This window comes from Nannospalax galili, unplaced genomic scaffold (genome assembly GCF_000622305.1).
Source record: "Nannospalax galili isolate Female #2095 unplaced genomic scaffold, S.galili_v1.0 scaffold62, whole genome shotgun sequence".
In the NCBI taxonomy this organism is placed as follows: Eukaryota; Metazoa; Chordata; class Mammalia; order Rodentia; family Spalacidae; genus Nannospalax; species Nannospalax galili.
The window spans coordinates 1,432,379-1,444,586 of record NW_008348573.1 but is presented as its reverse complement, the minus strand read 5'-3'; the positions used below and the strand labels follow the sequence as shown (position 1 = coordinate 1,444,586).

Sequence of the window (12,208 nt, the reverse complement as noted above, 5' to 3'; positions counted from 1 at the left end):
TGAGTTTTGAGTTTGAGGCCAGCCTGGTCTCCATAGTGAATCCAGGCCAGCTGGGGCTACAGGGAGACACTGTCTCAAAAACCCTGTCTCAAAAAGACCAAAAAAAAAAAAAAAAAAAAAAAAAAAAAAAAAAAAACAGGAAAATTTAAAAATTAAACAAATTATAAACCTCAAAGAAATACATAAATCTTACCTCCTTCCTCAGGTTTCATGTCTAATAGTTCATCTATGGGTCCTTTAGAGGAAGAGAAAGAAAATATATTACAAGTTAGTTCCATTTCACATGGAGTTTGAGTAAACTATTAAAACTGGGTAGTTTGTCTCAACGTCAATTACCTGAATACGTGTTATGAGCAGAGCTTTTGTCTATGGAAGATGAAGTACTTTTTTCATTGTCAGCTGTAATGTAACATACGCAACTGGTTATCACCAACTCATGGTGGTGCATGGTCATATAATATTGCAATGTGAAGCAAATGTAACTCTCAGGAAGAAAGAGCAGCCCCACCTCACTCATAGGGGGTCTTCACCGCACCTCTTACTGTAGGTATTGGCTCTCAGAGAATGCAGAATTGGCCCTGAATCTCTGTTTTATTTGGTAGCTAGCCCAAAAAGTTATATGATGACACTATCCTAACCATTTTCTACCCATAGAGAAATGTATGACTTATTATTTGATAATATTAATAAACTTTAAGCATCTGGACCTGACTAAATAAAAAGGTAGACTACTGAGTAAAGAATCCATTTTGAAAAGACTGCAGACTCTGTGATTCCCACAATATGACATTCTGGGGAAGACTCCAGAGACAGTAAAAAGATCAGTGCATGTCAAAGTCTAGCTTGGGAGTATTGGCTACAGGGGATGAATAGGAGGTGGTGGACAGAGGGCTTGGGGGCAGGAATAATGTTCTGTATGATAGTATAACAGAAGATGCACATCATTGTATAATACCCATAAAATGTAGAATCCTAGGGGCTCAGTGACTATGAGTACTGATCACTCTTGCAGAGGAACCAGGTTCAAATTCCAGCACCCACATGGTGGCTAACAGTTGCTCGTAACTCCAGTTCCAGGGGATCTGATGCCCTCTTCTGACTTTTGTGGGCATTGAATCACATGGGTGCACTTACATATGTTCAGACAACACACTCATACACATAAAATAATAAAAAAATAGAACCCTAGAAGTGAACACTATGTAAACTGTGGCCTTTGGGTGATAATGATGTATATCCATGTCAGTTCATTGATTACTGACAGTGGTGACAGTAATCACATGAAAAATCTCTGTGGCTTATACCCCATTATGCTGGTTCACAATAAATAAACAGGTATATGTATATATGTGCATACACACACACACACACACACACACACACATACAAGAACAGCTTTAAACTCAGGTTGCTTATATGTCTACTTAACTTTTCACAGGTCACAGAATAAAAGACAGATGTTGCTTTATCATAATGGAGTCCATTCTATGCATATATAAAACAAGCTGACAGGCATTTACAGTCAAAACATTGTGCAAATATCACACCCAATTAAACTATGTAAGGAGAGAGACTTTGTGACTTCTTCTGTATAGTCATTTGCTGTACAAATAAATAATTTATATAGGTTTATAACTTTCATATGACTATAATAAGCTAGAGTTTACAGTCTCCATAGAACTAAATATATTCTATTCAATTACCTTGATTCCTATAACACTGATGGTTCAACATTGATGCTGTAGGTCCACTGAGGGACACTGAGGCTGGAAACCTGGATCAATACAGACAGATAGCCCTTCTATGGCTACAAAAATAGGCCTGGCCTCCCTACAACTTACTCTCCCTCAGACTCTAGAATGTCCTTGTTCTGACTTTTCCTGGTCCTTCCTGGCTCATTCCTTTGCCTAGGCTGCTGCTTCTACTTTTATGTCTTACACTAGCAGGTAGCTCTCACTAATGTTATAGTTGGACAGATAACAGTTGCTGCCATCTTCTTTCCCTGCAGATTGTAAGCCTCATTCCAGAAGACCTAAATATATGTGGTGTGCACTACCTTCTGTGCCTGGCACAGAAGTGGTACTGGCAAACACTTGCTGAAACAGTGGACAAGCCCAAGCCCCACGACTACAGTCTGTGAAAGTACACACACACGCACACACACATACACACACACACACACGACACACACACACACACACACACACATACACACACACACACACGTGAGGACATAGGAAGACAAAGTAAAATAGATAAGGTCTTCTAAAGCCCAGCCAGGCCTAAGACTATGTATAACTGAGTACGATAGAATTCCTAATCCTTTTTCCTTTGCCTCCCAAGTGATTATAGGCTTGGGATTATAGGCATGTGCCACTCCTATTTGTTTTTGTTTTCCTGTTTTCTATTTCTCTATTGAAAGGCAGAAAGACAAAATCAAGTGGGGGCTGGAGAGATGGCTCAGTGGTTGGTTAAGAGCACCTGCTGCTCTTACAGAGGAACTGGGTTCAGTTCTCAGTACTCATATGATGGCTAACAACCATCTGTAACTCCAGTTCCAGTGGACCCAATGCCCTCTTCTGACCTCCACAGGCATTGCATGTTTATGGTACATGTATGAACAGGCAGGCAAAACACTGATACATAGTACATAAAAAAATAAATATGAGGCTGGAGAGATGGCTCAGCAGTTAAGAGCACTGTCTACTCTTATAGAGGACCCAGGTTCAGTTCTCAGCCCCCACATGGCAGCTAACAACCATTTGTAACTTCAGTTCCAGGGGATCCTGCATCCTCTTCTGGCCTCCATGGGCATTACATGCATGGGCATAATTACATACATGTAGGCAAAATACTCCAACACATACAATAAAAATAATTAAATTAAAAAATAGCAAATGAAGGAGTAAGTGGGGGAGATAGGGAAGGCAAATGGTTGGAAAAATAGGAAGGGAGAGCAAGAGTGAAGAAGAATGAAGTAGAAGAAAAGTTTTAGGACTTGCTTCACACCTCTCATTTCCTGGAAAGGCTTCCCTACCCCTAGCTCAAGGCAGGACTGTGCTCAGTTTGTCCACAGGAGGGCCTGGCTGAACAGAAGGCTGGTGATTTTAGTTATCTACACATAACACCTCTAGTTATCTACATAACATTAATCATCCTTCTCCATCTATGAGATTTTGAGACCTGGTGAAGGGCTCAGAATTGTATCACATTAGTTCTACCATACTAGTACAGTTCTTGCACCCATTTACTAGTGGGGAACCAATGGAAAAGCTGGTAGCAATGCAGGAGCCAGGGGTGGTGGAAAGCCCTTCACTGCAGAGCCACCTCCCAATGCTCTGACTCTCCTCCTAAGACATCAGTTTACTTGAGGGAGCTGGCGCCACTCCCTAACATGGCCTGAGGAATACCTGGGAGGGCAGGGTCTGAGCTCCCCCTTGACCAACGCCATCCACAAATCACCAAAGACCACACCCTCAGTATGGTATCAAGATTGCAATAAGATTGGCAGTTAGGATTAGTCAGGGCAATTCAAAATTCTTATCATCTTCCGGAAAGAAAAGCTGTCTGCCAGGTCCCACTTGTGACTGCTCCCCGGAAGGGCTGCTGAGTCACTAAAGATGATATTTTCTACTTCAAGATACATGATGTTTCTCTGGAATGCTATAGGGTTGATGTCATTAATATCTGAGACTACAGAAAGCAAATTAATAGTCTTCTGAAAATGGAAAAGAAGAAGGCCAAGAGGGAATTTGCCAAAAGGGCAAACAAGTTGGCTGTTGGGCATTAAAGTAGTGTTTCAGAAGCCATTCTAGGTGGAAAGTTGAAACTTACTCTTAAAAGTAGTGGATTCCTTGTGCTGGTTTTCCTCCTCCAGGGAAATTAATCTTAACATAAAAATAAAGTTTAGTTGCACATGTTATATAAATATAACATAAATGACACAGTCAAAGATTCACTATAACATCTATCATTCACGTATAACAACACACACAGGGAGATCATTTACATGGCCTATTCTACATTTTCTGAGGAAGAAATAATTTTGCTGGCTTTCTGTGACATTCCATAGCATCTTTTTTGAGGGGGGGTGCTTTTTGAGACAAGGTGTTCCTGTAGCCCCAGCTGGCCTGGAACTCACAATGTAAACATGTAGATGAGGCTGGACTCCATCTCCACCTCCCAAGTGCTGTGATTAAAGGCATGCACCAACATGCCTGGCTCTATTCCATAGTACCTTAATATATGAGTGTTATTTCACCATAAGGTACATACTCTGTAAACATCTCAATGGGTAATTAGGGATAACTACAATGCATACACAGTTACCACTCTGAAAAGCAGTAGAAAGGGATGGCTAAGCAGTGGTTAATTCTGATTCTCAGTGTTAAAAGAGAGGTAAACTACACAGAAGGCTGAAAGCAGGATCATTCTCAAACCCAGGTGAAAAGTCACCTACTTAAGCTCTTCCTGTGACTTTACAAACCCCTCACTACCCTGAGCCTCATTTGGTTCTTCTTAGCATGGTGGTTTGCTTTACCTGCTATTTATGAAGAAAAATTCTATTAAATGTTCAGTCATTTTAAATAGTGACTGGTTATATCTGTTTAGTTTTTAAACATGAGATATTAAATTAGTTGAGCGATCTGAAGTTAAAACACGTCAAGAAACTCCTATGTAGTTGCCTTTGGAGTAAAGACTAGTGCTTTACTGTGACTACATTCACTTAGAAGGTGAAAAGAAGGTATGGGGACTCACTCTGGGCATGGCATTTGATAGACCAGGCATGGAATAGGCACTCAACCTTTTTTTTTTTTTGAGACAGGGTCTCATGTAGCTCACCTGTCATGGTGAACCTCAGCTGTCAACTTGACACACTTGGGAAGAGGAAGCCTCAGTTGAAGAACTTCCTTCATCAATTTGCTCTGTGGCCATGAGCAGCCAGTGCTCTTAACCACTGAGCCATCTCTCCAGCCCCCCTCCATGGTCTTTACTTCAGTGTCTGCTTCCAGGTTCCCTTGATGATGGATTGTAAAGTGTAAGATGAAATAAACCCTTTCTTCCCCAAGTTGTTACACTCCATCCTCTATGCAGGGTAGACATGGTTGCAGTGAATAGACAAGGATCAGCATGGGAATGTGAAACACAGAGCCCCTAACACTGTGACCAGCATGTAGCAGGTGCTCAACTAGGTGACCCTTGCCAGTGATGGGCTACACGGGCTCCTGCTCAATAGCCAATTGTGCTAGATCCAGATCACATTCTGTTCTTCATCTATGAAAACTTGTCTTGGTTCTGCATCAGGGAAACTTTCTAGCATTTGCTTTAAAATGAAAGAGGTGGTTAAAAACACTGACTGTTCTTGCAGAAGACCCAGGTTCGAATCCCAGCACCCACATGGCAGCTAATGGCTGTTTGAACTCCAGTTCCAGGGGATCCAACAACCTCTTCTGTCCTCCGCGGGCACTGCACGACACGGGTGTACTTACCTACATGCAGGCAATATACACATACACATAAAATAAAATAAATAAATAAATAAATAAATAAATAAATAAATAAAATATTTTAAAATGAAAGAGGGCTAACAGTGGTAGTAAATATTTCTATAGGACAAAAAATAAATATCTAAAACTTTCATTAGAAATACAGTAGAAATAGAAGCCTGTTTTATATAAAATTGTCATCTAAATTTTGGTGGTATGTAGAAAGAAATAGAATGAGGAGGATGGTGGCTCCCGTGTTTTCCTCTGTCAGCCATTCTTGTAGGCTGTTCATCTCCAAAAACAATCTACACATTTAAAGCTCCTTGCTGTAGAGTGTTGGGAGTAACATTGTGCTGCAAATCACCTCAGTGTTTACAATGATGAGAGGCAAGAAACGGAGGCAGGGCAGTCACTCCCTGTACTTGGGGCTATGCTTTGCCTCAAAGAAGAGAAAGCAGAAAGCCAGAACAGTGAGAACAAAATGCCACAATCCCAGAATTTTTTTTTTTAGGGGGGGGTAATAGTTTAGTTTTGGTAATACATTACTGAAGCAATTTGATTTCTAGAAGGAAAAAGGTGGAAGACTTCCTGTCTAGAATATCTTGTGAGTGTTGGTGACAATGCTACCAGACGGTCAGAGCCAGAGCCTAGAGAGGACATGGCCTGGGCTGAGGCCCAGGGCTGAAAGCATGAGGCATCGGCCCTTTCCAGCCTGCCAGCCACTCATAAGACACTGGGATGAAGCCCTGGGGCCACCCCTGTGTCTTGGTGGCCTCATCTGGGCTGGGCTGCGAGGCCTGTTTACCCTCCCTTGTTGGGAGAAAGCTCGTGGGGAAGGGAGAATCTGTGACTTACTGACTTGGCTCCTGCCCTGCAGCCTCTGAGTTTTCCCGTCGGGCGCTCTTCTTCTTCCCTTCTTTCTCAACTAGTTTTTTCATAGGGTCTTGTAAGCTCTTGATTATGAGCCATAGGTAATGGAAAAAATAGAGAAGAGAAAAGAAAATTAAAGAAAAAGGAGAAGAAAAGTTATCAGTAAAAACTAATAAAATTTTCTATGGTGAAGCAATTATGTTCTCAGATGTAGCCAAGAAATACGAGCTTAGAAAGGAGGGTGATTTGCCACTAGATTTATGTTTTCCCTTTTGTGATAAGTTATTCAGAAGAAGGCCTTTTGGCCATTGCTAATTTTATTTTCCAACTTCAACATGCAGCTAAGATAAACATTCTGTTCTGCCTGAAGCCCACACCCTGACGCAACAGAAGCTTCCCCCACTGCCACTGAGCTGAGACAATTTTATGTTTAATTTTGTTTGCTATTTTGCAACTTAAAAATGGCCTTTATAAAAACAGCAGACAACAAAATCTTGTTTTGTTTAAACCCAAAATAGCATCTTAGCACATTCTGACAACTTAACTCCCACAAATGGACAGAGCAGGTGCCTCCAAATCTTTGTAGATTAAAAACAGGCAAGAGAGTCTTTTTCCTTTTCTCTGTTTTGTTTCAGTATATCATTTGCTAGTGTTACTATTTTCAAGGTTTATTAAATATTCAAGGAAAGGCCTTAAAAAAAAAAAAAACCCAAAACCAAAAACCAGCTCCCTACAAACTGTACAACAGTAACAAAGGCCTCCAAAGAAAAAGCAAACATTTCTTTAACAACTGAATAATGACTTAGACAAAAAGATCTCTATTTTTGGCTCTAATTAAAATACAAACCTACCAACACAAAAGTCCCAACTTAGGATATTTATCCTTCTTATATTATTTGCAAAACTTCTAAAAATCTAGGTTCCCCTCTTTTGGGCCTTCCCGTTCTTCTTGTCTTCTTGCGTTCTCTTCTCTGTGACACGGGGGGAGGCAGGCAGGCTTCAGGGCCAGTGCGACTGATTCGTAATGGCTGCCAGGAGGCCCAGTGAAGCCACAGTGAGGCTGTATCCAGGCAAAGCAGAGCAGAGGCTGATTTTTGGAGACTGCCATGAACACCAGATGGATACTGGTATTACACCCCCAACTACCAGCTCAGCTTCATTCCCTGCACTGAGTAATTTTCCTAAAATACCCACGTCATCATATTCATCGTATCTCAAGAATTTATAACAGTTCTCTATTTTTCTTCATTCCCAATCTAAAAACCTCTCTCTGCCTGATTTTAAGTAGATCTTCCCACATGTGATTCTGTCTTCTGCTCTCAGGTTGCTTCTCACTACCCCCAAACCATGAGCTTTCTATTCAGTATGAACCATCTCCTCCGTCTTGTGTGTGACTGTCGTTGCTCCTCTCCTACCTTTCTTCTTCCTACTTGTTTACCCTCAAAAGTCCTATAAGTCTTTTCAAAGCTCACATAAATCACCACTACTTTTCCATGCAACTCACTGAGCACACCAGACTTAAAGTCTTTTCTGACTCCAAATTTTATTTATAGTCTAAACTATATTTTAATAGACACTATATGTCTTCTTAACCAAGATAATTTGTGTAGTTATTCATAATCAGAGTAGTCTATTAGAGTCAAAAATATAGAATCATTTTATAGATCTCAAATATTTAATATTAAAATATGAGTGTGCATTTATTCACCAATATTCTAATGTAGGACCAAGGCCTTTAAAGAGAAAATTTAAACATTTATTTTGTGTGTGGGGGGAGGGAGGGCATGAACCACAGTGCACTTGTGTAGGTGAAGGGACCACTCTTGGGAATTCTCTCCTTCCACCACATGGGTTCAGGTCATCAAGCTTGGCAGCAAGCACCTTTACCTGCTGAGCCATCTTGCAAGGCCCTGAGTATCTCACTTGAATCCCATGATTGGAGTTGTGGAGCACTTTCTTACATAAAGCATATACATATAAGGCATTATCATTTTATTTTATTTATTATTTTTATTTTATGTGTATGAGTGTATTGCCTGCATACATGTAAGGGCACCTGTGTCATGAAATACCTGCAAGGGTCAGAAGAGGGTGTCAGATTCCCTGGAACTGGAGTTACTGACTGTTGTTAGCAGCCATGTGGGTGCTGGGAATCGAACCCAGGTCTTCTGCAAGAGCAGCCATTGCTCTTAACGGCTGAACCATCTCTCCAGCCCCAGCATTGCCATAATTTTTAATGACTCCCTACCTTTGGACAATCAATCAGTACATACATTTAATAATTGTGTATCTACCAGGTGTCAGGTGCTGTTTTGGGCATTTTGGATGCCAGTGAACAAGAAAGACAAAATTATCAGCAAGTGATGGGGCCTAGGCAGATCATTTAAATAGAGGAACAGAAAATTATTGGTTCATTATTTCAGTGAGCAGGATGTCCTCTCTTGGAAGTGACATTTCAACTGAGAGCTAAATGACAAAAAGAAACCAGCCATGTGCAGCGCCTGGAGAACAAGGTTTGAATGCAAACACAAAAGGTGGGAATAGATTGGCTTGTTTGAGGAGCAAAACGGAAGCCATTGGGATTGTGGTACAGTTGGCAAGAGTCCAAGTCCTATGAGACCCCGTAAGGAGGCCAGCAGGGTGTCACACGGAGAACTTCCTTCACTTAGCTTCAAAGTAGTGGCCATTTTGCTCCATTTGTTCCTTCATACCCTTTGCTCTTTCTGTTTCTCTAATTCATGACAAATACATTGATCATTGTCTGCAGCATGGGCCATGAGGAGGAAATGCTACAAAGGGCAGGATTAGAACAAGTGAGAAAATGGATGTGGACTGCACTCTAGATGGTTATGATTGTTGTATACACCCCAAAGCATCGAGTAAAAGCAGTGTGAGAGAGTGTGTGTGTGTGTGTGTGTGTGTGTGTGTGTGCTAGAAATGTCTAACCATAAGTAGGAGTTCATCAGATGTCAAGGACATACTTTTTTCAATACATCTGCCAGTCATAGCATTTTACACACACACACACACACACACATACACACACACACACACCCTCTTAGAGCAGCTTTATTCTCCACAGAATGGTTCAACTCTGATCACAGTGAAGGCCGGAGTATTTTCAGCCAATGTTCTGATGGCTCCCAGGACTCACTTTTAGATCCTGTGACACTTGTCCAGGCCTCCTGGTTTGCTCAATTATCTTCTCATTGTGCTTCCTTTTTTGTCAATCAACATTGGGCAGGGCCATGGACATGTCTGCTTCAGTGGGCTGCATCTAGCTGCCACAGCCCTTGTCTAAACCCCCAAGATGCCCTTGACAGCTCCATGGTTATCATTCCTCCAGTCTCCAGCCAGACCTCCCCTCATGACCACACTTGAGCAATGCTCAGACAATCCCTTTGTAATGTAAACCACTCATTCCTTCTTTTCAACCCTTTCCCCTGTTGGGCTATTAGCAGGAACTCAATTGTTGGCTCCCTGTCACCACAATCACAGTTAAGACACTATTGTGCTTTCCCCAACAGAATGGCTGCAGTTCCAATTGCTACTTTAATTTATTATTAATAATTTCTGTGACAATTGCTCTTCTCTTCCTATATCACTATTGTTCCTATGATAATTTGCTTCTGGGGCTTGAGAGGTGCTAAATATATACTTGTTGCTTTTAAAATGAATGAATATAATGTTAAACTTTAAAAAATTAGATCTTTTTAGCTAGGAAATGAAAAGGCTCAGGGGAATACCATGAAAAGGTCTATAAAAGCACAGTAAAATTAATGTGAGCACACAGGCTTATTAACTAGCTTTGAGAATTCTCAATGAAGGAGAATCCTGAGTCTGTACACAGCTTAACTGAGATATATCACACGCCACAGAATTCAAGCATTTCTAAAGTTGAAAGTCACAGATTTGTAGTATTTCCACCAAGTTGTACAACCATCATCATAATCAATTTTAGAACACTTCCAATTGACAGTCTCTTGAAGTCAGTTTTTTGATCAAATAAAGCAAAAAAATTCTATATAAAAAGGAAAAAAGCAAAACCATACACCGAGCTCATTTTTAGGAAAGATGGTTACCACTGAAGACATAAAGGCACTAAGGAGAACTCTAAAAGATCATGCTGTTCCCTTCTTCCCTTAAAATCAGTTTCTGGTGTGACTGTCAGATACAAATCACTTCGTAAGACTGCGGAGAGGAGAATTCTCCTACAAAGCCTCAACCTGGGGGAGGGGATGGAGGTAAATTAATTTAACCCTGCAGCCTCCACAGAAGTCAGGGGTGATAGCATTATTTTTTGTGTGGCATGAACACCTGCTCAGGCAAGAAGACCTGAAGAGGTCTGGGGGCTGTGTGAAGACACACCATCAGATGCAACTATTTCCAGTTGCAGCTGATGCAAACCACATTTGAATCCATGGCCAGAAATGAAAACTCCAAAGCACAAAGCACTCCAACCCACTCAGCCCTTCATTAAAACTGTGTGTGGAAATCACTGTGTATTAGCAGCACACCAGATCGTCCAAGACTGAAAGTTCTCTGTGGATGGGAGAGTGGTTTTTAGACTGAGCAACCTTTCTCTGGTAAGGCTGCAGCAGCAGGCTAATAGTTTCCATCAATGCATAAATGGATTCAGGAAGCACACACACAATATACAAGATGAGCATGACAGGGGCACTGCGCAGACCCAGCTTGCAAAAGTGTCTTAAAAAGGAAACAGCTTAATATAATAATGGGAATTACTACTTCCTGTATTAGGAAAATAAAAGCAACAGCAACATTCATTTGAAAGAAAGCAAAACTACTCAACAAAACAAATTTCTCAGACAAAAGGCCAGCAGCCAGTTCTAATAACCTAAATTGAAACCTAACTTACACAACCAAGCAACATTTCCTCTAATCTTTAATTAGGACACTTAATTTTCTTATGCTACTTTCCATTAATTATACTGTACACATAAGAAGGTGCCAAATAATTGTCAAGAACAGGAAATAAAAATGTCTAAAATAGTGGGGCATGGTTAAAAGATGCTGAACTCAGTCGGGTGTGTGTATGTTTGTGTTTATATAGTTAGCACAAGAGAAATAAGCAGAGGACACGATGTGCAGTTCCTGGACATTTAGCACATATGTCCTCCCCTCCCCCACCACATACTTCCCCCCACTGTGTACAACTGACACCAGAGAAGATATATTATTAATCTAGTGCTAGAGAATTGTATTGAATTATGTTATAAAATAAAAAAGCACAGTAAAATTAGAGGAAAAAAATCACCATCAAAAGATATATAATTATATGCTTTCAAATAACATGGAAAATTTGTAGTGGTATCCTGGAAAGGGACAGTCTTTGGAACTAAATTAAGCAGCGTTTTGACAATGAATATGGTTCTCAGCACTCTTAGGACTCAGTTTACCCACAGAGGATGGCGATTATTCCAAGTGTACCACTTTGGGGACAGTTATAAGGATAGACCAAGAGAATGCTTCTGCATTCCAAGCATGCAAAACACCCATTCTTGTCAGCACTCTGAAAGGTCTGGAGGGAGCCTGCTGTGTTGAGTGTTCATCTCGTGGTAGGTACCACAGTCCAGGTTTCACTCACTCTCTCCGTCTTCAGTGAGCCATAGAAGGTCTGCTGCCTGGCCGCCTGACACGGCAGTGAAGACTCAGAGAGGTGAGGCAGCTTGCTTTGTCCAATCAACCACAGAGAAGTAGAAGCAAAATTTGGATTTGTCTAATTTGTCTTCAAAATTCTATAAATTGTTAAGATCTTGAAGAGCCAAGTCAATGACATTTACTCACTTTCCCTTTCAATAACTGTTGGGGACATGGAGGACTTCATTCCA

The 12,208-nt window shown here is 40.9% G+C and overlaps 1 protein-coding gene across 14 annotated transcripts in view; it reads right to left on the bottom strand.

The window, feature by feature from the left end:
* Ica1 (islet cell autoantigen 1) overlaps positions 1-12,208 on the bottom strand; it is a 157,953-nt gene that overhangs the window by 24,546 nt on the left and 121,199 nt on the right. For 9 of the 14 annotated variants that reach the window (XM_029569583.1, XM_029569572.1, XM_029569574.1 and 6 more), the window contains 4 exons: positions 6,342-6,439; positions 3,835-3,887; positions 337-399; positions 194-235 (listed from right to left, as the gene is read on the bottom strand). In XM_029569583.1, coding sequence (XP_029425443.1) covers positions 194-235; positions 337-399; positions 3,835-3,887; positions 6,342-6,439 — 256 coding nt within the window. The remainder of the gene's footprint in view (positions 1-193; positions 236-336; positions 400-3,834; positions 3,888-6,341; positions 6,440-12,208) is intronic. The other 5 variants (XM_029569585.1, XM_029569573.1, XM_029569579.1 and 2 more) reach the window with 1 other exon arrangement.